Genomic DNA, 21805 nt, shown 5'->3' with positions numbered 1-21805 from the left:
CCGCGCGGGTCACTAGCCCCCCAGCCCTGGCTCCCTCACCCTGGCCACCCCCTCGGGAGCCCAGGAATCCACACACGGCTCGCTCCACAGTACAAGTTTATTGGGGGAGGGGCGCTGCAGCCCGCCATCCTGGGGGGGCACCGGTCAGGTGGCCAGGAAACCGCCATCCACCGGCAGGGTGGACCCGGTGGTCATGCCGCTGCGGTCGCTCAGCAGGAAGAGGATGGCATCCACCACGTGTTCCACGTCTGCGGGCAAGGCAGGGGTCGGTGTGGGGCTGCGCTGCCCACTGGTGCCCTCCCAGCCCGTGCACAGCCCACCTCTCACCAGCGAACTTGCCCAGCGGGATGCGGTCCAGTATGGTCTTGGCCTTCTGCGGGTCGCTCCAGTTGGCCTGACCCATGGGCGTCATGACCACGGTGGGGTTCACCGCGTTCACTCGGATCTACCCAGACAGGCAGGGCTTAGCAGGGGGGCCGGCCGGCAGGTGCTGCAGGAGATGCCCCAAGTGGCTCACCTTGTGGGGCCCGAGCTCCAGGGCCATCACCTTGGTCAGCATGTCCAGGGCACCCTTGGTGGAGCCTGTGGGAGGATGCCAACGGGCCCAAGTCCACAGAGGGAGGACAGGGCAGGAGGAGGGGGAGGACAGGACATGGAAAGGACAGGGCAGGGGAGGACAGGGCGGGGGAGGGTGGCGCAGCGCTCACAGTACACGCTGTGGTTGGTCACGGCCCGGTGGGAGGCCTGGCTGGACACGTTCACGATGGCTCCTGGGGCTCCACGGGCGATCATGCCCTTGGCCACCATCTGCAGCGGCACCGGGGGTGAGACGGGGCGGCCACGGCCCACGGGCCCCCTTCCCCACGGGCAGTGCGGCTCACCTGGGACACCTGGATGACGGCACGCAGGTTCACGGCCAAAGACCTGAGCACAGGGAGAGGGCAGAGCCTGGTGAGGGACGTGGGCGCTGCGGGAGGCCCCGCCCCCGTCACGCCCTTCCAGCCAGGCCACTCCCCCACGCCCCTGGTCACGCCCCTTCCTTCAGCCAGGCCACTCCCCGCGCCCCCGCCCCTTCACCCACGCCACGCCCCCCGCCTCGGCCCCGCCCTTCCATCCCCCGCCCCTACCACCCCGGTCACACCCCTCCAGCCAAGCCACTCCCCCACGCCCCTGGTCACGCCCCTTCAGCCAGGCCACTCCCCGCGGCCCCGCCCCCCGGCTCACGTGTCACAGGCCTCCTTGGTGACCTCCAGGAACGGCTGCAGCAGCGCCACCCCCGCGTTGTTGACCAGCAGGTCCACGGGGCCCAGGCCGCCCAGCGCCCGCTCGGTGGCCTCCCAGTCGGCCAGGTCCACGCACACGGTCTCCATGCCCGGGCACTGCGAGCGGCCGGCAGGGGAGAGGCAGAGCTACGGGGGGCCGCGCCCGCCCTGCACCCCACACCCTGCACCTGCACCCCGCACCCTGTACCCCGTACTCGCCCTGCACCCCGCAACCTGAACCCTGCACAACACACCCTGTGCCCTGCACCCCGCACCCTTCACCCTGCACCCCACACCCTGTGCCCGGCACCCCGCACCCTTCACCCTGCATTTTGTACCCTAAACCCTACACCTTGCAGCCTGTACCCCGCACTCTGTGCCATGAACCCCGTGCTCCCCCTGCAGCCTGCACCCTACACCCCCCACCCTGTGCCCTGCACCCCGCAGGGAGCCTACCTCGCGGACCAGGCTGTCCAGGTCTGCGCGGGTCCGGCTCACGGCCACCACCCGCGCGCCCGCCGTGTGCAGGGCCAGTGCTGTGGCACGCCCAATGCCTGCGCGGAGCGGGACTCAGTGCAGGCCCGGCCTCCAACCCTTGTCCACTCTGGCGGTCCGTCCCTCGTCTGTCCATCGTCCGTCCACTCCCCGTCCCCCATCCACCGTCCACTCTGTACCACATCCACTCTGCCCCATCCATTCTTTCCCTCCGTCCTCCATCCACTCTGTCCTCCCATCCACTCTGTCCTCCGTCCACTCTGGCCCCATCCACTCTGTCCTCTGTCCACTCTCTCTCCTGTCCCCCAACCACTCTGTCCCCCCCCCGTCCACTCTGCCCTGTCCACTCTTTCCCTCCGTCCTCCGTTCACTCTGTCCTCCGTCCACTCTGTCCCCCGTCCACTCTGTCCCCTGTCCACTCTGTCCCCGTCCACTCTGTCCCCCGTCCACTCTGTCCCCGTCCACTCTGCCCCCTGTCCCCCGTCCACTCTGTCTCCCGTCCACTCTGCCCCCTGTCCCCCGTCCACTCTGTCCCCGTCCACTCTGTCCCCCGTCCACTCTCTCTCCTGTCCCCCGACCACTGTCCCTGTCCCCCCGTCCCTCCGTCCTTCTGTCCACCAGTCCCCGTCCCTTCCACCTTTGCCCGCCCCGGTGACCAGCGCGCGGCGCCCGCTCAGCCCCAGCTCCATGTCGGCGCCGTCTGCGCGCGCAGCCGGGCGGCCAAGGCTGGAGGCGCCGGGGGCGGGCCGCGGCAGGGGCGGGCCGCGGTGGGGCCAATCGCAGGCCGGCCTGCGCGGCGGGGGCGGGGACACCCACAGGCCGCCTCTCCTGAGGCGAGGATTGGCCGCAGTTGGGGGCGGTGCAGAGGGGGCGCGGCGCGGCGCGGCCAATCGCAGACCGGCCTGCGCGGCGGGGGCGGGGACACTGAAATCGGCCGCGGCAGCTCCTCCCCTGCCCCGCCCGGGAAGAAGGTCGCAGACCAACCGGAAACGCCGCCCGACCCCGGCGCGCGTCCACGGCGTCCTGCTCCCCCTCGGACCCACTGGGCGCTGCACGTGCCCGGGGCAAAGGGCACCTCATGACGAAACGCCCTGCGGTCTCGGTTCGTGAGGCGGGGCCACATTTATTGAGGGAACCGGGCGAGGGGGCGGAGGCCTGTGAGGGGCAGAGGGCCTGAGGGCGTAACCTGTGGTGGGGGCGGGCCCTGCTGTGATGGGCGTGGCCTGTTCTGGGGCGGGCCCTGCTGTGATGGGCGTGGCCTGTTCTGGGGGCGGGGCCGGCCAGGGAGGTGGACAGGCCAGGCCACCATGGCCAGGTCCTCGGGCGCCCCAGCCGCCTCAGGAGGCTAGGTAGCCGGCGTCCACGAGGATGCAGGAGCCGCTGGTGGAGGCGCTGAGGTCGCTGAGCAGGAAGAGGATGCTGTTGACCACGTCCTCCACCTCTGCACGGGCAGCGATGGCATCAGGGGCCGAGCAGGGGACGTGCAACCGGCCACCACCCGGCCCCGAACCCGGACCTGCCCTGGTCCCTGCCCAGATCCCGAACCCGGACCCCAGTCCCGGCCCAGACCCCAACCCCAGCCCAGACCTCAGACTCAGCCCAGACCCCAGTCCCGGCCCAGACCCTGGACCAGGCCCCGGACCTGCAAACTTCCTCAGCGGGTGGCGCGCCTTCAGCTTCTGGGCCAGCTCGGCGTCCTCTATGACCCTCCGGCCCATGGCGGTCAGCACCACCGTGGGATTCACCGAGTTCACTCGGATCTGGCCAGGGGCCCCTGGGTGTCAGCTGCAGGCCTTCTCCCCAGACTCTGGGCCTCCACCCGGTCTCACCTCCAGCCCCACTCCCCAGCCTGAACCCCTTGCACCCCGGCCCCCAGCCCCCACCTTGTGTGGCCCCAGCTCTAAGGCCATGGCTTTGGTCAGCATGGTCATTGCGCCCTTGGTGGAACCTGTTGGGGGGAGATAGCCCCAGGGCCTCTGAGTTGCGTCCCGGGGACGGGGGTCCCCTGTGTGGGAGGTGCTGGCTTGGGGAGACTCACTGTAGGTGGACAGGTTGGGGAAGGTGACGTGGGCCACCATGCTGGAGACGTTGACGATGGAGCCAGGCACGCCACGCTGGATCATGCTCCTGGCAGCCATCTGGACATGAGGGCGGGTATCAGCTGACCCCAACCCAGCTGCCTGGCTCCACGGGGCCATGCCCCTGCCCACATAGGCTTACCTGGGACAGCTGGAACACGGGGCGCAGGTTCACACTGAAGGACCTACAGGACAGGAGTCCATTGGGCAGTGAGCCCCCTCTGACCACTATCCCCTGTCCCCACTGTCCCCCAACCCACTGTCCCCCGACCCCACCTGTCTCCACCTGTCCCCCAACCCCACTGTCCCCCAACCCACTGTCCCCACTGTTCCCCAACCCACTGTCCCCACTGTCCCCTGTCCCACTGTCCCCCAACCCACTGTCCCCACTGTCCCCGTCCCCACCTGTCGAAGGCCTCCTTGGTGACCTCCAGGAATGGCTGTGACAGCGCCACGGCAGCATTGTTGACCAGCAGGTCCACGGGGCCCACACCAGCCAGCGCCCGCTCGGTGGACTCCCAGTCACCCAGGTCCACACACACGGGCTGGACCCCAGGGCACTGTGGGACACAGGGGGAGGTGGCCAGCGGTGTGGTCCCAACAGGCTCCCAAGGTAGGGTTCAGGGCCACGGCTCACCTCATCCACAAGGTGGACCAGGTCAGCATTGGTGCGGCTCACGGCCACCACGCCGGCACCCCGGGCATGCAACGCCTTCACGGTGTCCCGGCCGATCCCTGCAGGACAAACCCTGAGTGAGCAGCTTGGGAGCACGGCCGGGGCCCCTGGGAGCTGGTGTGAGCCAGCAGTGCCACTGGGCAGCAGGCAAGGCCCGTGGGCTTCCCTTTGGTCTCCTTGGTCTCCCCCACACACCTTTCCCTGCACCGGTCACCAGGGCCCGCAGGCCGTGGAAGCTGGGCTGCATGGTGCTGGCTCTGGTCTTGCCTGCTGGGGAACAGGCTGGGGTTTTATGAGCCTGGGCTGGCGGGCAGGGCTGGGGTGGGGCCAGGTGGGCCTGGCAGGGGCCTGGGCAGGGCACAGGAAGGGCTCCAACACAGGCGTGAGTGTGGGAGGGAAGGAAGGAGGGAGAGAGAGAAGGAGGAGAGAGAGGGATGGAGGGGAAAGAGAGAGAGAGAGAGAGAGAGAGAGAGAGAGAGAAACCACAGCAGGGGGCGACTCAGGTTTCCTTCTTGTCTCCTGGCCAGGAGGGAAACTGCGCCCTCTAGTGCCTTGCTACCAGCACAGGAAGTGGCCTCCTGGCCATGGGAGAATGGGGCCAGCATCCATGTCGCCAGCTGTCTGTCCTGCGCTGCCCACCCCCTGGGGATGGGCGCGCCTGTCACAGATCCACAGCTGGGGCCTGTTAACCTGGGCAGTGGCCGAGGGTCCTGGGCCGGCTCCAGTGCAGCCCCCGGCAGAGGGACAGCTGGAGGGACGTCTCCCCTGAGGCCTTGTGGGAGCGGGGCGTCCTGGGGCGGGGGAAGGTCTACTGAGGCGGGACGCTGGCCATCATGCCCGACAGGCTGCCGAGTCCCACGGGACCCAGTGTCCATTCTGCTCCAAAAAGGCTGGGTCCTGGTGCGATGCCATCTTGGCCAGAGAGCCAGGAGGGCCCAGCCCTGCTGGGCAGCGCGCTCCTATGCCGGCAGACGCAGTCCCTGTCACGCATGGGCTTCGGACCCGCTTCTTTGGGACTCGCCTGGCCATGTCTGCCTTCCACTGTCAACTGGACACTGAGTGTGGCAGGCCAGTGTCCACAGTGCAGCCTGCCCCAGTGGGTCATCCGGGTTGGCCGTGTTGGAGTAGGACTTGGCTCCTGACTCACGCTGGTGCTTAAGTGACACCAGCCCCCCACGTCTGAGCACCTAGCTCTGTCCAGTCACTCTGTCCCCCAGCCAGCTCCCTGCTAATGTCCTGGGATAGCAGCCCTGGTGGTCAGTGCCAGGTCCCTGCACCTGTGTGGGGCCCGGATGGAGTCCCGGGCTCCCGGCTCCGGAGCGGCGCAGAACCAGTGCTGCTGTTGGCAGAGCAGTGGGTGTGGGCCGTGGCTCTGGGAGAAGCTGCTGCTGCCAGCCCCATGGCAGAGCCCCGTGGGCAGGAAGGCCAACGTGGAGACGGGCTCTTCGGCAGTGGCAGCGGGCAGCACGGGGAGCCGCAGGGGCAGACATGACAAGGCCTTCAGCTTGCACATGCAGAGAGCAAGGCCCTGGCTACCCGTGTCTTCCTCTGGGACCAGCTGGCCACATCTGGGGACGTGACTGACGCAGAGCCCTGAACTGGGGCCCAGCCCTCAGACGTCCATGTCAGGTGAGGCCTGGACAGTCAGGGCAGGGAAGGACCCGGCCCCCGGAGCTGCTCATCTGTGGGGTCCCTGGGTGGTCTCAGGGTCTCAGGTGTGGGTGGGGCCCAGCGCAGCGGTGCTGGGGGGCAGCAGTCTGAGTGCCCCCTCTGGCCTCTGTGACCGCTCCCGCCCTCGCTCTGTCTCCACCTCCCTCACATCCCCACCCCCTCCCCTACTGGCCACCCTGGGGCCTCAGCCCCGTCCCCAGGCCTGCTGCCTGAGGCGATTGGTTCAAAACCCAAGACCTGCACCCCTGGTGGCTCCCTGCTGGGGGGAGGGGCAGGGCTCAGGACAGGGAGCAGACACCTGCCCCACGCCTCCCTCGCGTCCAGGGCTAAGGGCAGAGCTACAAAGCTGTGGGGCATGGGGCAAGCGGGCGGTGCCAGGGGTCACGAGGGGCAGTGCAGCAACTCTGGAGACTGCGGATCAGGCAGGTGTAAGCTGACACCCTGAGAACCCGTGGGCCCTGGGCTCCCAGGGCAAGATTAGCCTGGGGCTCCTGTGTGTGTGTTCACTCCAGGACCGCAGGGCCATGGGCTCCCTGCCTCTGCTGGGCCCTCACACCTCTGTGGGGTTGGGGTGTTACGTCAGCTGGCAGGTGCAGGCCAGGCCCATGGAAGCCCAAGCTGCCTGGGTGCACCACCATAGGTTGAGGAGGGCGCCTCCCCGCAGCCTCGCTGCTGGACCCCTTGCGTTAGGATGAGATGGGTGACCACAGGTGACCACACAGCTGGGCGGTGAGAATGCGAGTCGGGTTTGAGTAAGCCATGGCCCCACGCGTGCCAGGTTCTACAACAATCATCAATTTCCTGGTCACAAGAGGAAGATCAGAGAAACCTACACGCCAGTCAGCCTGAAGAAATGACACACAGGCCAGGTCACAGCGACACCCGACAACAGAGAAGGAAACCCTGGCGGGCGGCCTGGCCCGCTCCCACGGGACCCAGCACCCTGCTTGGGGCCCCTGCCGCCGTGTGGGAGACGTGGAGGAGGCTCCTGGCTCCTGGCTCCTGGCTGGAGCAGCTCCGGCTGCAGCCCTTGTAGGCAGTGGCCCAGGCGTGGGAGTGCTCGCCTCTCTCTGTTTCTGCCTCTCTCCTTCTTGTTCTACTTTCCTTTTCAAGTTTGTGTTAAATTTTTATTTTGAATGTTTGAATGCTGTGGTACAATGTCGTATGGACTGGGATTCCCCCCCCCGCAAACTCCCATCCCTGACAGATCTTCCCCACGTGGCCACAATAGCATCGTCTTTCGTAAGGAGTCATCGCCCACCAGCCTTTTGTTTAAGTGTGCCCCGACGCTGCTGGCACAAGGGCAGACAGCCCAGCGCCCCCTGCCCACACACTCCAACAGTTTCCCTGGGAGTCCATCTCTGACCCGGAAGCCGGAAGCGTCCTGCATTGCACCCCCACATCTGGATACGGTGGCCCCGTTCTCCGTCACTCTGCATTCCCGTGAGAAGCCGTGAAATAAGGCCAACAGCCACATGGCTTAGAGCAGCAGCCACGCAGCAGGCTACTTTTCAAGTAGATAAGAACAACAGAATGAAGAACGAAAATTAAGACAAAGCCTGTGTCTCAACACAGCTCCCGGGGGTCTGGGCGGTCCGCAGCAGCCCAGGTGAAATGGGCATCCTTCAACCTGCACCTTAAAAATGAAGAAAAGAAAGAAAAAGATGGGGCCTGGCGCCATGGCCTAGCAGCCTAAGTCCTCACCCTGAACGCACGCCCGGGATCCCATATGGTCACCGGTTCTAATCCCAGCAGCCCTGCTTCCCATCCTGCTCCCTGCCTGTGGCCTGGGAAAGCAGTGGAGGACGGCCCAAAGCCTTGGGCCCCTGCACCTGCCTGGGAGACCTGGAAGAAGCTCCTGGCTCCTGGTTTTGGACTGGTGCAGTACCGGCCGTTGTGATCACTTGGGGAGTGAATCATCAGACAGATCTTTCTCTCTGTGTATTTGCCTTCCCCTCAGATAAGTTAATCTTTTAAAAAATTATGCTTGGCCAGCGTCAGCGCCTGGCTGATGCAGGCAGATTGTGGAGGGTCTGGGGGCTGGTACCAGGGGTGTGGGCAGGGGAGGGACATGGGTGAGCTTGCTGCTGTGTGCTGGTGCACTGGGCATGGGGAACTGAACGTGCTTGAGTCTTCGGTGGGCAGAGGGGTAGCGTCTCAGGCCAGCACCCGTGCCAGGACCTTGGGGCTCTGGTGGACAGGCAGAGCTCCAGGCCAGCATGCCACCCCGCTGGGAGACTGGGCCAGAGAACCCACGTGCTCCTGGACACAGGGACTGTGGTTTGATCAGGGAAGCGGGTACGGGAATGTGTGGGAGGGCGGACCACCGTGGGAGGCGAGGAATGACTTCTGGGACTTCCCTGACAAGGCCACTGTCGTTGCAGGTCAGTGAGGACGCTGAGACCAAGCGGTTTGGAGGAGGGAAGCTGGAGGACCTTTCTGGGTCAGACCAATGCACCCACTCACGTGGGAAACCTGAGCTGGGCTGGCTAGCTTCGACCACCGCGGAACACCAGCCACTGGCACACACTGACGGGCTGGGGGGCCTAGCTGGCATGGCTAGACCTCAGTACCTGCCAGTGTCGGAACAGGGGGCGGATAATGTTAGGCTGGGTCATGACATTAACCAGCACGTGAGAGAACCAGGTCTGGGGCAGATTCTGTGGAGGATATAGGGGCTCACCACTGTGAAACTGCAATAGCTGCTGTTTTGTTCAAGAGCTGGGGGTAGTGACGGCCTGAGCTAGCATGACCATGGAACCCCAGGACACTTGTGGGTACTGGGGTAGGGAACAGGCTGGCCTGGTCCAGGCTGCCACACCCACCAGCTCACACAAAAGCTGAGACAGAGGGGGGCAGACTATGCTGGGTGAGGGCCTAGAACCCACAGGCACGTGTGAGATCTGGGTCTGAGAGTGGACCTGGCGGGGGAACTTGGTGAGCACAATTCAGGCCTGGACGTTGGTCAGGCCAGGCGAGGCAGCTCTGCTTGTCAGCAGGACTGTGGATTGGTTCAGGGGGTGGGGGCAGGGCTGGGCCAACCTTAGCCCACTGGCATGTGCAGAAGCCAGGATGGAGAAGGGGCCATGCCGGGCTAGGCTATGACATGTGCCAGGCTGCATGAACTAGGGGTGGGAGCAGACTGAGCAGGGCTAGGCTGCAGCACCCACCAGCAGGAATTGGGACTGGGGTCAGGCTAAGCCAGGCAGGCTGCAACATCAGATGGCAAAGGCCAAGACGGGGAGATGGGCTATGCGGGGCTGGTCAGAGTAACCACTGGCATGCATAAGAGCTGTGGCTGGGTGCCAGAGTCCAGCTCCAGCTGAGTTCGGAACTTGCGAAGGGTGCGTGGATGAGGCGTAAAGAGGAAAGAAAGACGGACCACTAGGACTTCATGATCATAATGGACAATGAGGGAAAGCTGTCCGCTTTATTCATACAAAATCAGTCAAATTCTGGCTCAGACTTTTTACGTCATGAACAAGTGGGTGTTTCTAAGGATAATTCTGCCATTTGTTTTACCTAGAAACAATAGAAGTTCCTGCTAGGATTCTTATCCTATAACTCAATCTTGTATCACAAAGAAAAGGAGAACTTAAAGATCAAGGAAAGAATGAAAGCCTGAATACAGGTCCCTTGATTAGCATAGGTTCAATGGGGACAGCCAAGACAGTGGGAATGATAAAGGGCCCTTTTTGCAAGATATTGACCTCCAAGCTCAGGCTGAGCAAAAAGTTAACCTCGCAGTAGCAAATGCCAGGATGGATTAAAATTCTTCCGCAGGGCGGTCCAGTGTCCATGCAAAAGAAGGTGGAGCTGCATTCAGGTGGTTGTAGAGACATCCGCTGGGTGGGCCCTGCCAAACAGTGGGAAATTCCTTGCGGCCCTGCCTGCAATGGAACACTCTTCACCCCCTCAAGTCCCCACATCTACTGCACAGACCCCAACAGCTGGGAACAGGCCTGGTTGGGAGCTAAGGGGACACCCCGGCTGGGTTGTGGTTCCCACTGGTGAGTGTGAGAGCTGGAATTGGGGCAGCGATCTGGACTGGACTGGACATGACTGCAGTGTCCCTTGGCTCGGGTGTGGACAGGGTCTGGTCTAGACTCCAGGACCTGTTAGTGCTTGTAAGAGCCAGGTTGAATGCAGGACAGGCTGGGCTCGGGCTCAGTACCACTCAGTCTCACTGAAACGCATGACAGCTGAGTCTGGGGGTGCACCAGGGAGGGCGGGGCCACAGCACCCAACAATAAGAGCTGGAATGGGTGTGGGCCAGTTGGGCAAGACCGCTGTTCCTGCCAGGACAGTAGGTGGGCCAAGGCCGGAGTCCAGCTCCAGCCGAGTTTGGAGCTCGGGAAGGGTGCGTGGAGTCGGCGATAAAGACACAGACACTGTCACTTGGTGCCTTCTCGCTGCCTCCTTTGCTCAAGAAGAAGCTGTCCTTTTTATTTACTCAGACACATCAGAAGCCTCTGCACAAGCACTTGCTTTTTTATCTTTAACTTCAGAACTAAGCATGCACAGATGTTCAATTAATAAGGTGTCCAGAAATGGCATGGGCTTAATTGTGCTCCTGCGTGTAAACTGCCAAAGGCCCACTCAGCAGACATTATCAGTGACATTAACTCTCAAGTTCACTTCGGTTGTAAAAACCATCTCACAGGGGCAAACAACCATGACTCAATAGATGACAGAGTTCTTAGTGGGTGCTTGAGTGTCCATGCAAATGGGGGTGAGACCGGTCAAGGTGCTCAGAGAGAAATCCCCCAGGCCCTGCCAAGCAGGGGAGCTGTTCTCGTCACACCTTCATGCAATCCGCACCTACTGCATGGACCCCAGCAGGCCAAGTCAGCCTGGGCCAAGACCCCACCCGTGTGCGTGAGCGCTCATTCGGACGAGGCCTGAGAGCAGCTTGGGAACTCATCTGGCAGCATGCAGTCCCTGCAGGTGAGCGCAAGAGCCGAGGCCGGGGCAGCCCAGACCAGGCCAGGTTACAGTGCCCACTGGCATACCTGTGGGTCAGGCCTGGGGTCAAGTTCATAGCACCCCCTTGGCAGATGTGAGAACCAGGACAGGGTGCAGCACAGGCCGGGTTGGAACTCAGCACCAGCCAGTTCCCTTTGTGGCTGGGACTGAGAGCTGGCTGGGCTGTGCTAGGCCATAGCACCCACCATCATGAGCTAGGACTGGGGGCAGGCTGGGCAGAGCCTGGTTGTAGCCACTCTCGGCGGGCCATGCCCGAGTGGGCTGCAGCACCCACCAGCATACGTTACACTTCAGGAGTGAGCCCAGCAGGGGGCAGCAGGGGCTCCTCTGCTGGGCCACTGCTCCCACTGGTAACCATGAGAACTGGAACCAGGGGCAGACCAGGCTGGGCAGCGCTACAACACCCATTGGTCTGCATGTGAGCTGGGTTAGGGAGAGAGCCAGGTGAGCTAAGTGACCGTATCTGCGGGGGCACACGTGAGGCAGAGTAAGTACAGGCTGGTTGGGCTTTGCCACAGCATCAGCTGGCAAGTGCTAGGACTGGGGCAAGTCCTGTCAAGCTGGTCTGCAGAACCTCCTGGAGAGTAAGGAAATGGCAGGCACCCCTCTGATGAGCTGCAGCTCCCACTGGTGAGCATAAGAACCAGGGCTGCGGGCGGGCCTGGCTGGACAGTAGAAAGTGTGGGCTGGACAGTGGGGTCGGTTGGGCTGAGCTAGGCTGCAGCAGCCATGGGTGTGTACCAAAGCCGAGTGGGATGTAAGTGGGATGGACTGCACCAGTCTGCTGCACATACAGGCAAGCACAGGAACCAGGGCTGGGGGCAGGCCTGGTGCAGGTTACTGGGCTAGCTCCATCTGGGCTGCAGTACCTGCTGGTGAACATGAGGCTGTGTGTGGTAGGCAGGATGAGGCTGGGCTGCAGCATCCGTTGGTTTTCCTAACAGACAGGGCTTGGAGACAGAACTGACCCAACAACAACTAAAACCACTGGTGTGTGTGTATGCTGGTGTTGGTGATGGGCTGAGCTGGGCGCCACACTGGCTCATACACACAACAGTCAGGTTAGGGTCACCTCTGGTGAGGTTTCTTTGGGAGATCCTCCCAACTGAAGCCCTGGACTCAGAACTCCATCCACAGGGGAATCGCAGGATCTTTGGTCTGACCTGGGAGTGCGTGTGTCAGAACCGGGCCTCCTCAGTGGCTCAGAAGGAGCAGTGGACGGCATACCCAGATGCGCCTGCAGGATATGGCAGGTCACTGGAGCCTGCAGAGGACATCTAGTACCATGGCAGAGGGAAGAGGGCAGAACAAACTGGTCAACTCCCCTGGCCAAGCGTTGGCAGCACATGTCTGGGCGGAGACTCTAGGGTGGACTACGTCAGCCAATGGACCTTGGAAGGATTTCCTCACCCGTGGATCTGCGAGATCAACAGCATTTCAGAACTATGAAAGCCACTTGAGCAGAACCCTCAGAGCATGCTCCACATCGGGGATCCTACAATGACGCCGGCTGGCTGTCCCCATCCCCGGTACTGATGCAGTTAGGATGCTGGGTGCGGCTTCCCCCAGATACAGGAAGGAGAAAATGGGAAACAATGGTCTTACCCACTTTCCCCTATTCCTAACCCTTCCACCCTAATCAGTGGTCCACATGGGCATGCATCCTTCTCAACTACGTAAACATCATCAAAAATAAAATTAAAAAATTCTAAAAATTATACTTAAAAAAAGTTTAGGGCTAGCACGGTGGTCTAGTGGCTAAAGTCCTCGCCTTGCACATGCTGGGATCCCATATGGGCGCCGGTTCTAATCCTAGGGGCCCCACTTCCTTCTCAGCTCCCTGCTTGTGTCCTGGGAAAGCAGTGGAGGACGGCCCAAAGTCTTGGGACCCTGCACTCACGTGGGGGACCTGGAGGAGGCTCCTGGCTCCTGGCTTCAGATCAGCTCAGCTCTGGCCACTGGGGAGTGAGCCAGCAAACTGAGGACTTGTCTCTTCTCTCTGTAGAGCTTTCCAATGAAAGTGAATAAATCTTAAAAAACAAAACGGGACAAAATGCAGAGGGACAGAAGGGAAGACGGAGCTACAGAGCTCTCCCGTCTGCTGGCTTTCTGTGTAAACAGCTCCCACAGCTGGGCTGCGCCAGCACCAAGCCAGCTGCTCCGTCGGGGTCTCCCAGGCCGCAGGCGGGCGGGACGGGGCGGGGCGTGAGCTGGGCGGGCACTGGCCGGTTCGGGGCGGGCACTGGGCGGGGCTTGGCGCTGGCCAGGCGGGCACTGGGCGGCGCTGGCCGGGCGGCAGACACAGGGACAGGCTCTTCCCTCTCTGGACTCACTGCCCAGCCAGCTGCCGTGGGCGGGGGTCTGCGGGCGCCTCCCTCTGGGCTCCTGGCTGCTCGTCACTCTCCCTTCGTGGGGTCTGGGTGCTGTTTGTGGTTAATTTGGGGCGTCAGGCATGCGCACTCTGCTCGTCCCACACCTGCAGGGTCCTCGAGACTCTGTGCCCTCAGTGTCCGCGGGGTCCGTTCCGCGTGTCGTGGGCCTTGCCACGCTGAGCCCCTGCCCCGTGTGGTCTCAGCTCTCATGCCATTGCTTGCACACGTGTGCAAGCCATTCTAGTTTTATTTATTTTTAAAAGGTTTTTTAATTTGAAAGGCATATATACAGGGGCCAAAGACCTTCCCTCCCCAAATGGCTGCAACTGGAATTGGCAGAGCCAAAGCCAGGAGCCAGGAGCTCTTCCAGGTCTCCCAGGTGGGTGCAGGGTCCCCAGGCTTTTGGCCGTCCTCGACTGCCCTCCCAGGCCACAGGCAGGGCGCTGGGTGGGAAGCGGGGCTGTCGGGACTTCTGGTAACCATATGGAATGCTGGCGGTGCCGCATGTGGTGGTCTCACCCACCTCGCCATGGCTCAGCGCTGGCCCACTGGTGCATGCTGTGCCCACGGTGCGGGAGAGAGCTCCCTCGGGCACACGGACGGGCTTCCAGCACCATTTGTTGGACCCATGGTCGGGGGGAGCCCTGCAGGTGCCCACATCAGGGGCCAGTGGCACGGCGTCAGCACCCTCCTCTCGGGTGCTGTCTGTACTCGGCACTTGGAGTGTTTGCACCCGAAGTCAGGGTCTCCTGGCCAGCTGTGCCGTGGAGGGGCCTCGGGCCGACTGCTCTGCTGGCTGCCAGCTGTCTACACACAGTGTGGGCACTTCATCCTGAGTCCTGCTTCTTCATAAAAATACTTACTTGGAAGGTGGAGTCGCAGTGGACAAAGGAGTGGGGGAAGAGAAAGGGGCCATGCTGAGCCCGGTGCCCCTCTGGGCCACGGCCACGCAGGAGTCAGGTGCCAGCGGGGACACAATGGGGCGTAACTTTCCAAGTGTCCTCCCTGTGGCCGCAGGAAGGGCCGTCACCAGGTGACCGCGTGCGGGCCAGTCCTCCCTGTGGCCGTGAACCCGGCCTCCCACCTACACAACAGCACACCCCTGCTGGAGACCTCGGGGCAGGAGGGAAGCCTGGCCCCCAGGAAGCAGCTGTGTGCTGGCAGCGGGTCTGGGCATCCGCTCAGCTGCACACCTGCCAGAGCTGTGGGCAGAGGGGGCATTGGGGTGCCAGACGTTGATGCCCACGGTACTCAGGCTGGCTCTGGCCAAGCCCGTGCTCTCCGCCCACCAGAGTCTTCCCGGTGCTGCCTGCACTGACCACCCTGCCTGCCCAGTGGCTCTTCCCCATATGGGCCAGCTGCCAGCGCCACCCCAGCCTACTGCCTGCTGTAGGGTCCGGGGAGCCTTAGGGGCCCTTGGCCACCAGCCACGCTGCCCAGGTGCTCTAGGGCGGCCCCGGAGGAGGTGGTCTTGGCCTCTGCTGGATGTCCACGTGGACATGGGTGCCCCTCGTGTCTGTCCCGTCACCCGCTGCCCCCCACGGAGCCTCTGCCCTGGAGTGAGCTGACAGCAGCCTGGCTCTGCCTGTGATGGTGTGGGCATAGGTAAGGTTGAGGCGCAGGACAACCCCCAGCCGGCCTGAACTCAGAAAGGGGGCAGCCAGGCAGGACGGCTCTCAGCTGGCATAACGCAGTCCAGGACAGCTTTGGGAGCTGCAGCTGGGGGGTGACCCCTCCTCCTGACACCATTCACCCCAGTGGTTCAGATGGCCATCCCAACACTGTCACCTCAGGGACCACACTTGCTCATTCATCCCCACAGGTTCCCAGGCTGTCCACACACACCCAGCCACGTGTGCACACACCCAGTCATGCATGTGGCAGACCACACACGTGTGCACACACCCAGGGACATGCAGGCAAACACACCCCTGCTGAGAACAGAGCAGCCCGGGCGCCGAGGCCGCCTTCCCGCAGGCTGTGTGGCTGCCAGTGGCCCTGAGAAGCTCCGCGTGGCGGGAGCATGCAGGTAGCTGGGGGGAGACCCCGGCACCCACAGGGAGGAAGAAAGGACCCCCATGGCAGATGGAGCTTTTACTTGGTCACTGCGTTGGCGGGAAGGGACAGGGAGCTGGCCCACGTCTGCTCCCCCGACGGCAGTGGTGCAGTGCTGGGCTGGGCAGCAGGGCAGCTCCTGGGGTGTTGAGGCTGGCCCCCAGGGCCTGCCTGAAGCACAGCAGGGATGTGGGGATGTGGGGCTGTGGGGGCAGCAGCTAGTGCTCTGGCGGCCCAGCCTTCTCTAAGTCTTAGGGTGGTGGCGCCCAGCGCCCAGTCTTGCCGTCCAGGGAACCCGCCGGGGAGCCGAGCTTGGGGCCGCAGGCCTGGCAGCTCAGCGAGCCCACAGAAGCTGGGGGGTTGGCTACGGCCAGGGTCACTGAGACACAAGGCTGAGCTGGGGCTGGCGGGGACACCAGTCTGTGTCCGGGTAGAGCAGGCAGTGGACAGACTGGAACCTGGGGAGACAGGGAAGGGTGAGGCGCGTGGGGAAGCGGGCTGGGGCCCCCCCTCTGCTCACTCACCTCGTGGGGTCCTGCTGCAGGCTGAAGCCCCCAGCCACGTTCACCACGTTGTGCGGGTTCTCGGGGCCCCCGTAGCTCAGGGTGACCTGGGAACACAGGCTCTTCTGCCCCTGCATGTACCGCAGGAGCCCCCACCCTCTGCCACTCCCACCTTCTGGGCCCACAGCGGGACGCGAGAGGCGTGGGAGGGGCAGGGCAGACGCGAAGGACCCGGAACCTTCTGCCCTGCAGGCCGTCACCTCATAGCCTCGCCCACCACCCCTCATTGCAGACTCCGTGTCCACCTACCTGCTGAGGCAGAGCCTCGGGGGGCAGCCTCCACAGGTTCTCCAGGTGGGAGTGGAAGAGGGGGCTGTGAGTGAGGCGTGCTCCCAGCAGCCCCTCCACAATGTAGCCCACCGTGCAGTCGTCTGGCAGCCGCACCCGCTCGGCCGTGTTCATGAAGCTGCCCAGGCTGGGTGAGAGGCTGCTCAGAGACCTGTGGGAACCCCTCTCCTGGCCCAGGGCACCCCCACCTGGCCCTGGGATGCCCCTCACCTGGCCCAGGGGCTCATCTTAAGGGCAAGACCCCTGCTGAGGCAGAAGCCGGCTCCTCCAGTGGCGAACCAGAACTTGACCGTGGTCACCTGAGGACAAGCAGCAGTGTGTGTGGGGGGGGTGGCCTCCCCGCTCTCCCATGCACCCCTGGGGCCCTGAGAACATTCCACCCATGCAGTCATGGGGCCTCCCCGCAGCCAGGTCTCCGACCCAGCCCCCAGAGGTTCTCACCGTGCCACCCCCCTGAGCCCTCTCGGTGGCCTCGATGGGGTGGTCCAGGCTGGGCCGCCCCAGGTAGACGTCCTGGCTGGGGGAGAAAGAGGCCAGCAAGTGCAGCAGACCCTCTGGGTTCACGTAGTTGTCATCGTCCACGTGACAGAACCACCTGTGGGCACAGGGTGCTGGGGGCGGGGCTCCAGGGGGCTGGGGTGATGGACGGGGCTCCAGGGGCTGGGGTGATGGACGGAGCTCCAGGGGGCTGGGGTGATGGACGGGGCTCCAGGGGGCTGGGGTGATGGACGGGGCTCCAGGGGGCTGGGGTGATGGACGGGGCTCCAGGGGGCTGGGGTGATGGACGGGGCTCCAGGGGCTGGGGTGATGGGTAGGGCTCCAGGGACTGGGGTGATGTGTGGAGCTCCAGGGGGCTGGGGTGATGGACGGGGCTCCAGGGGGCTGGGGTGATGGGTAGGGCTCCAGGGGGCTGGGGTGATGGATGGGGCTCCAGGGGGCTGGGGTGATGGACGGGGCTCCAGGGGGCTGGGGTGATGGGCTGGAGGGCAGGGTTCCAGGGGACGGAGCTCCAGGGGTTCGGCAGAGCTGGGCTAGGGGTGGCCCTTGGCAAGAGGCTCTGGGGAGGACAGGCGGTCGCGACCCCCACATACTTGCGCCCCGACTCCAGGAACTTGTCATACTCCACCGACATCTTGCAGCACAGCGCCTGGCGGGTGCGCACGGCCGAGCAGTTGGTGTTGATGACACGGTCACCTGTCATGCATGGGAGTGGGGTGTGAGTCCTGGAAGTGGTCCACGCACCCCCAGCCTGCCCTGGCACCCTGCTCACCTGCCTGCCTCTGGAGCTCGGGGTCGTCGCCATCGGTGAAGATGAAGGTCTGGGGGGCCGGGAGGGGAAGGGGTGGACATGCACAGAATGAGTGCCCTCGGGGAGACACCCGGCGCTTCTACCTGGGGCCCGTCCACCTGCAGCCTGTCCATCGTGTCCACCCTTGTCCTGTCCACTCATCTCCACCCGTGTCCCATCCACCCGCGTCCAGTCCACCCATGTACCATCCACCCGTGTCCACCATTGTCCTGTCCACCAATGTCCACCATGTCCACTCGTGTCCCATCCACCCTTGTCCACCCACGTCTACCCTTGTCCACCTATGTCCACCCGCGTCTAACTTGTCCCATCTATCCGCGTCCACCCTTGTCCCCCCCTTGTTCCGTCCCACCCGTGCCCACCCTTGTCCCGTTCATCCTTATCCACCCGTGTCCAGTCCACCCTTGTCCACCCCTGTCCAGTCCAGCCTTATCCACCCGTGTCCACCCTTGTCCACCCGTCTCCACCTGCGGCCGCGCCCGGGAGATCCAGGTCTGCAGCAGCAGCCGCAGGCGGCCTGCGTGGTTGCGCCGGGTGGTCTTGACGGCGATGAAGACGTCCTCGGGGCGCAGGCGGGGCGCGGGGCGGCGGGCGGCCGGCGGGGCGCGCGGCCGGGGCAGCAGCAGCAGGGCGGCCAGCGCGGCCAGCGCCACGCAGCCCCGGCACAGCGCGCGGCCCATGCGGAGGCCGCGGCCCCTTTAACGGCGGCCGCGCCTGCGCGCTGTGCGCCTGCGCGCTGCGCCCCGTGCGCCGGAAGTGGCGGGCCGCGCCGGAAGCGGGGCGCGCGGTGGGCCGGGAGGATGCCGCTGCCGGTGCAGGTGTTCAGCTTGCAGGTACTGGGCACCCGGGGTGGACGCCGTCCTCGTGGGCCGCACACCCGGGGTGGACGCCGTCCTCGTGGGCCGCACACCCGGGGTGGACGCCGTCCTCGTGGGCCGGGCTGGTCCCCGGGTGTTGCGGGCCGAGGGTGAGGGGAGAGGTTCCTGGCGAGGTTGCCGGGTGTCGGGGTGAGGGAGCTGGTGTCGGGGTGCAGCTTCCCGCTGCTCCCGCCAAGGCCCGGCCTGTGTTGCAGGGCGCCGTGGAGCCCATGCAGATTGACGTGGACCCCCAGGAGGACCCCCAGAATGCCCCCGACGTCAACTACGTGGTGGAGAACCCCACCCTGGTAGGCCGCCGGCCCCAGGGCCTTGGGGGCTCCTTTGCTGGTTTTCCAGGGGGTTCCTGCTCAGAGCCTGCACCCAGGGGCCACCCCAAGCTGTCCTGGCCCCGCTGACCCCCACTCCCGCTGTGCTAGGTCTGCTGACCCCCACTCCTTGGTGACCCCCCACTCCCTGCTGTCCCCAGCCCGCTGACCCCTACCCTGCTGTGCCCGGCCTGCTGACCCCCCACTCCTGCTGAACCCCAGCCCGCTGACGCCCCACTGTCCGCTGTCCCCGGCCCACTGACCCCCACTCCCGCTGTGCCAGGTCTGCTGACCCCCACTCCTGCTGAACCCCAGCTCGATGACCCCCACTCCTTGGTGGTCCCCCACTCCCACTGTGCCCTGCCCGCTGACGCCCACTGCCCGTTGTCCCGCAGGACCTGGAGCAGTACGCGGCCAGCTACAGCGGCCTGATGCGCATCGAGCGGCTGCAGTTCATCGCCGACCACTGCCCCGCCCTGCGCGTCGAGGCCCTGAAGATGGCCCTGGCCTTCGTGCAGCGCACCTTCAACGTGGACATGTACGAGGAGATCCACCGGAAGCTCTCAGAGGCCACCAGGTGGGGGGCCGTGGGGGCCTGGGGCCGGGCCAGGGGGGTGTGGGGCCGCAGGGCCCTCTCTGGTCCGGCTGCCCGCCGGTGCTGACCCCTGGCCCCGCAGGGAGCTGCAGAGCGCGCCCGACGCGGTGCCCGAGTGCGGCGTGGAGCCGCCACCCCTGGACACGGCCTGGGTGGAGGCCACGCGCAAGAAGGCGCTGCTGAAGCTGGAGAAGCTAGACACCGACCTCAAGAACTACAAGGGCAACTCCATCAAGGAGAGCATCCGCCGGGGCCACGACGACCTGGGCGACCACTACCTGGACTGCGGCGACCTGAGCAACGCGCTCAAGTGCTACTCGCGGGCACGCGACTACTGCACCAGCGCCAAGCACGTCATCAACATGTGCCTGAACGTCATCAAGGTGGGCTGGCGGGCAGGTGGGGTGGGCGCCAGGCGGGAGGGGCACCCACTCAGCACCCGCACCCCTGCAGGTCAGTGTCTACCTGCAGAACTGGTCGCACGTGCTGAGCTACGTCAGCAAGGCCGAGTCGACCCCGGAGATCGCCGAGGTAGGCCTGCTCCTGGGGGCGGGAGGGGCAGCAGGAGGCGCTGCGGGCCCCCAGCCTCACCCCTGTGGCCTCCCCTTGCAGCAGCGCGGGGAGCGGGACAGCCAGACACAGGCCATCCTCACCAAGCTCAAGTGCGCCGCAGGTGAGGCCCGGCCCTGCCCTGGGTCCCCGGTCGGGGCTGGGTCCCCCCCTCGCCTCCGCACTCCCCCGCCAGCCCGGCGTGGCCAGCTGCCCTCCCGCCCCACCCGCAGGCCTGGCTGAACTCGCCGCACGCAAGTACAAGCAGGCGGCCAAGTGCTTCCTGCTGGCCTCCTTCGACCACTGCGACTTCCCGGAGGTGAGGGCCGCGGCTCTGGGGTCGGTCCCTGGGTTGTCCTGCCTGCCCCGAGCCCGCCCCTCCCGCCCTGTGGTCCTGCCTGCCCCCAGCCCGCCCCTCTCCACCCCTAGCTGCTGTCCCCCAGCAACGTGGCCGTCTATGGCGGCCTGTGCGCCTTGGCCACCTTCGACCGGCAGGAGCTGCAGCGAAATGTCATCTCCAGCAGGTGAGGGGCGGCCCTGGGCCTGGCGGGGTGGGCAGGGGGCAGGGCCGGGCCCCTGCTGAGCTGGCCTCTGCAGCTCCTTCAAGCTGTTCCTGGAGCTGGAGCCGCAGGTCCGAGACATCACCTTCAAGTTCTACGAGTCCAAGTACGCCTCGTGCCTCAAGATGCTCGATGAGATGAAGGTGGGCCAGGCCTGCGGGTGGGCCGGGCGTCACCGGGCCCCCCACCCCAGGGCCTCACCGCCCCGCTCCCCCTGCAGGACAACCTGCTCTTGGACGTATACCTGGCCCCACACGTCAGGACCCTGTACACACAGATCCGCAACCGCGCCCTCATCCAGGTGAACTGGGCTGCAGCCGGCCGGACGGGGTGGGCCGGGCACTGGCTGCCCGCTGACCTCGCGTGGCCTGCAGTATTTCAGCCCCTACGTGTCAGCCGACATGCACAAGATGGCCACAGCCTTCAACACCACAGTGGCTGCCCTGGAGGATGAGCTGACGCAGCTGATCCTGGAGGGGCTCATCAGTGCCCGCATCGACTCACACAGCAAGGTGGCACAGGGGCAGCCTGGGGTGGGGCGGGGCGGCAGAGCTGGGCCTCGCTGAGCCGGGACCTGCCGTGCCCGCACAGATCCTGTACGCTCGGGACGTGGACCAGCGCAGCACCACCTTTGAGAAGTCCCTGCTGATGGGCAAGGAGTTCCAGCGCCGTGCCAAAGCCATGATCCTGCGGGCAGCCGTGCTGCGCAACCAGATCCACGTGAAGGTGGCGGCAGATGGCTGAGGGGGTGGCCGGGGGGCTGCCCGGTGGCTGGGCCTCCTCCCCCCGCTGAATGGCTCTGCTTCTTGCTGCAGTCCCCGCCCCGAGAAGGAAGCCAGGGGGAGCTGACTCCGGCCAACAGCCAGTCCCGGATGAGCACCAACATGTGAAGGTGCCCTGCTTTCTCTTACTGCCCGTTTCGGCAAGGGAGGCCCAGGGAAGTGCCAGCCGCCGGCAGCCCAGGCCTGCCCCTGCCCACCCCACAGGCAAGCCCAGCTAGCCCCAGCTCCTGCCCACCCCTGTTCTCCGGACTGTTGAAATCACCATTAAAGAGCTGACTTGACCTTGTCCACCTGGGACTGCTACCCCCTGGCTCACGCTGGACCCTTTTGTAGGGAGCCCCGGGGGCCGTGAATGCGGCAAGGAAGGGCCTCGGCCAGAGT

At 64.9% G+C, this 21805-nt stretch overlaps 4 protein-coding genes across 6 annotated transcripts; 1 reads left to right on the top strand and 3 right to left on the bottom strand.

The window, feature by feature from the left end:
- Positions 1–79: 79 nt before the first annotated feature.
- Positions 80–2446, bottom strand: DCXR (dicarbonyl and L-xylulose reductase). Its single transcript, XM_040989738.1, has 8 exons — positions 2395–2446; positions 1719–1816; positions 1225–1379; positions 882–924; positions 708–807; positions 518–582; positions 328–445; positions 80–248 (listed from the first exon to the last, which is right to left on the bottom strand). The coding sequence occupies exons 1-8, from the start codon at positions 2444–2446 to the stop codon at positions 145–147; spliced, it is 735 nt and encodes a 244-aa protein (XP_040845672.1). The 3' UTR covers positions 80–144.
- Positions 903–21705, top strand: GPS1 (G protein pathway suppressor 1). Of its 3 annotated transcripts, XM_040989736.1 has the most exons (15): positions 903–908; positions 18532–18588; positions 18828–18920; positions 19334–19515; positions 19616–19916; positions 19987–20064; positions 20146–20206; positions 20316–20401; positions 20512–20606; positions 20680–20785; positions 20863–20943; positions 21017–21154; positions 21234–21368; positions 21458–21573; positions 21606–21705. In XM_040989736.1, exons 2-14 carry the CDS (start codon positions 18556–18558, stop codon positions 21530–21532), a joined length of 1464 nt encoding a protein of 487 aa, XP_040845670.1. In that variant the 5' UTR covers positions 903–908; positions 18532–18555; the 3' UTR covers positions 21533–21573; positions 21606–21705. The 3 variants fall into 3 exon arrangements, with proteins under 3 accessions (XP_040845670.1, XP_040845671.1, XP_040845669.1); XM_040989737.1 differs by lacking the exon at positions 903–908 and having other exon boundaries at positions 18521–18588; positions 20149–20206; XM_040989735.1 differs by lacking the exon at positions 903–908 and having other exon boundaries at positions 18521–18588.
- On the bottom strand, positions 3095–4758 carry LOC121162603 (carbonyl reductase [NADPH] 2-like). The gene is made up of 8 exons (XM_040989739.1): positions 4707–4758; positions 4473–4570; positions 4241–4395; positions 3978–4020; positions 3796–3895; positions 3641–3705; positions 3400–3517; positions 3095–3198 (listed from the first exon to the last, which is right to left on the bottom strand). The coding sequence occupies exons 1-8, from the start codon at positions 4756–4758 to the stop codon at positions 3095–3097; spliced, it is 735 nt and encodes a 244-aa protein (XP_040845673.1).
- Positions 15622–18435, bottom strand: RFNG (RFNG O-fucosylpeptide 3-beta-N-acetylglucosaminyltransferase). Its single transcript, XM_040989368.1, has 8 exons — positions 18223–18435; positions 17717–17765; positions 17538–17640; positions 16888–17041; positions 16657–16745; positions 16408–16573; positions 16120–16205; positions 15622–16053 (listed from the first exon to the last, which is right to left on the bottom strand). Exons 1-8 carry the CDS (start codon positions 18433–18435, stop codon positions 15972–15974), a joined length of 942 nt encoding a protein of 313 aa, XP_040845302.1. The 3' UTR covers positions 15622–15971.
- Positions 21706–21805: the final 100 nt, after the last annotated feature.

This window comes from Ochotona curzoniae, unplaced genomic scaffold, assembly GCF_017591425.1.
Source record: "Ochotona curzoniae isolate NIBS_2020 unplaced genomic scaffold, NIBS_Ocur_1.0 contig_523, whole genome shotgun sequence".
Taxonomy (NCBI): Eukaryota; Metazoa; Chordata; class Mammalia; order Lagomorpha; family Ochotonidae; genus Ochotona; species Ochotona curzoniae.
The sequence above is the reverse complement of the archived record's forward strand: the minus strand, read 5'-3'. Positions and strand labels throughout refer to the sequence as shown.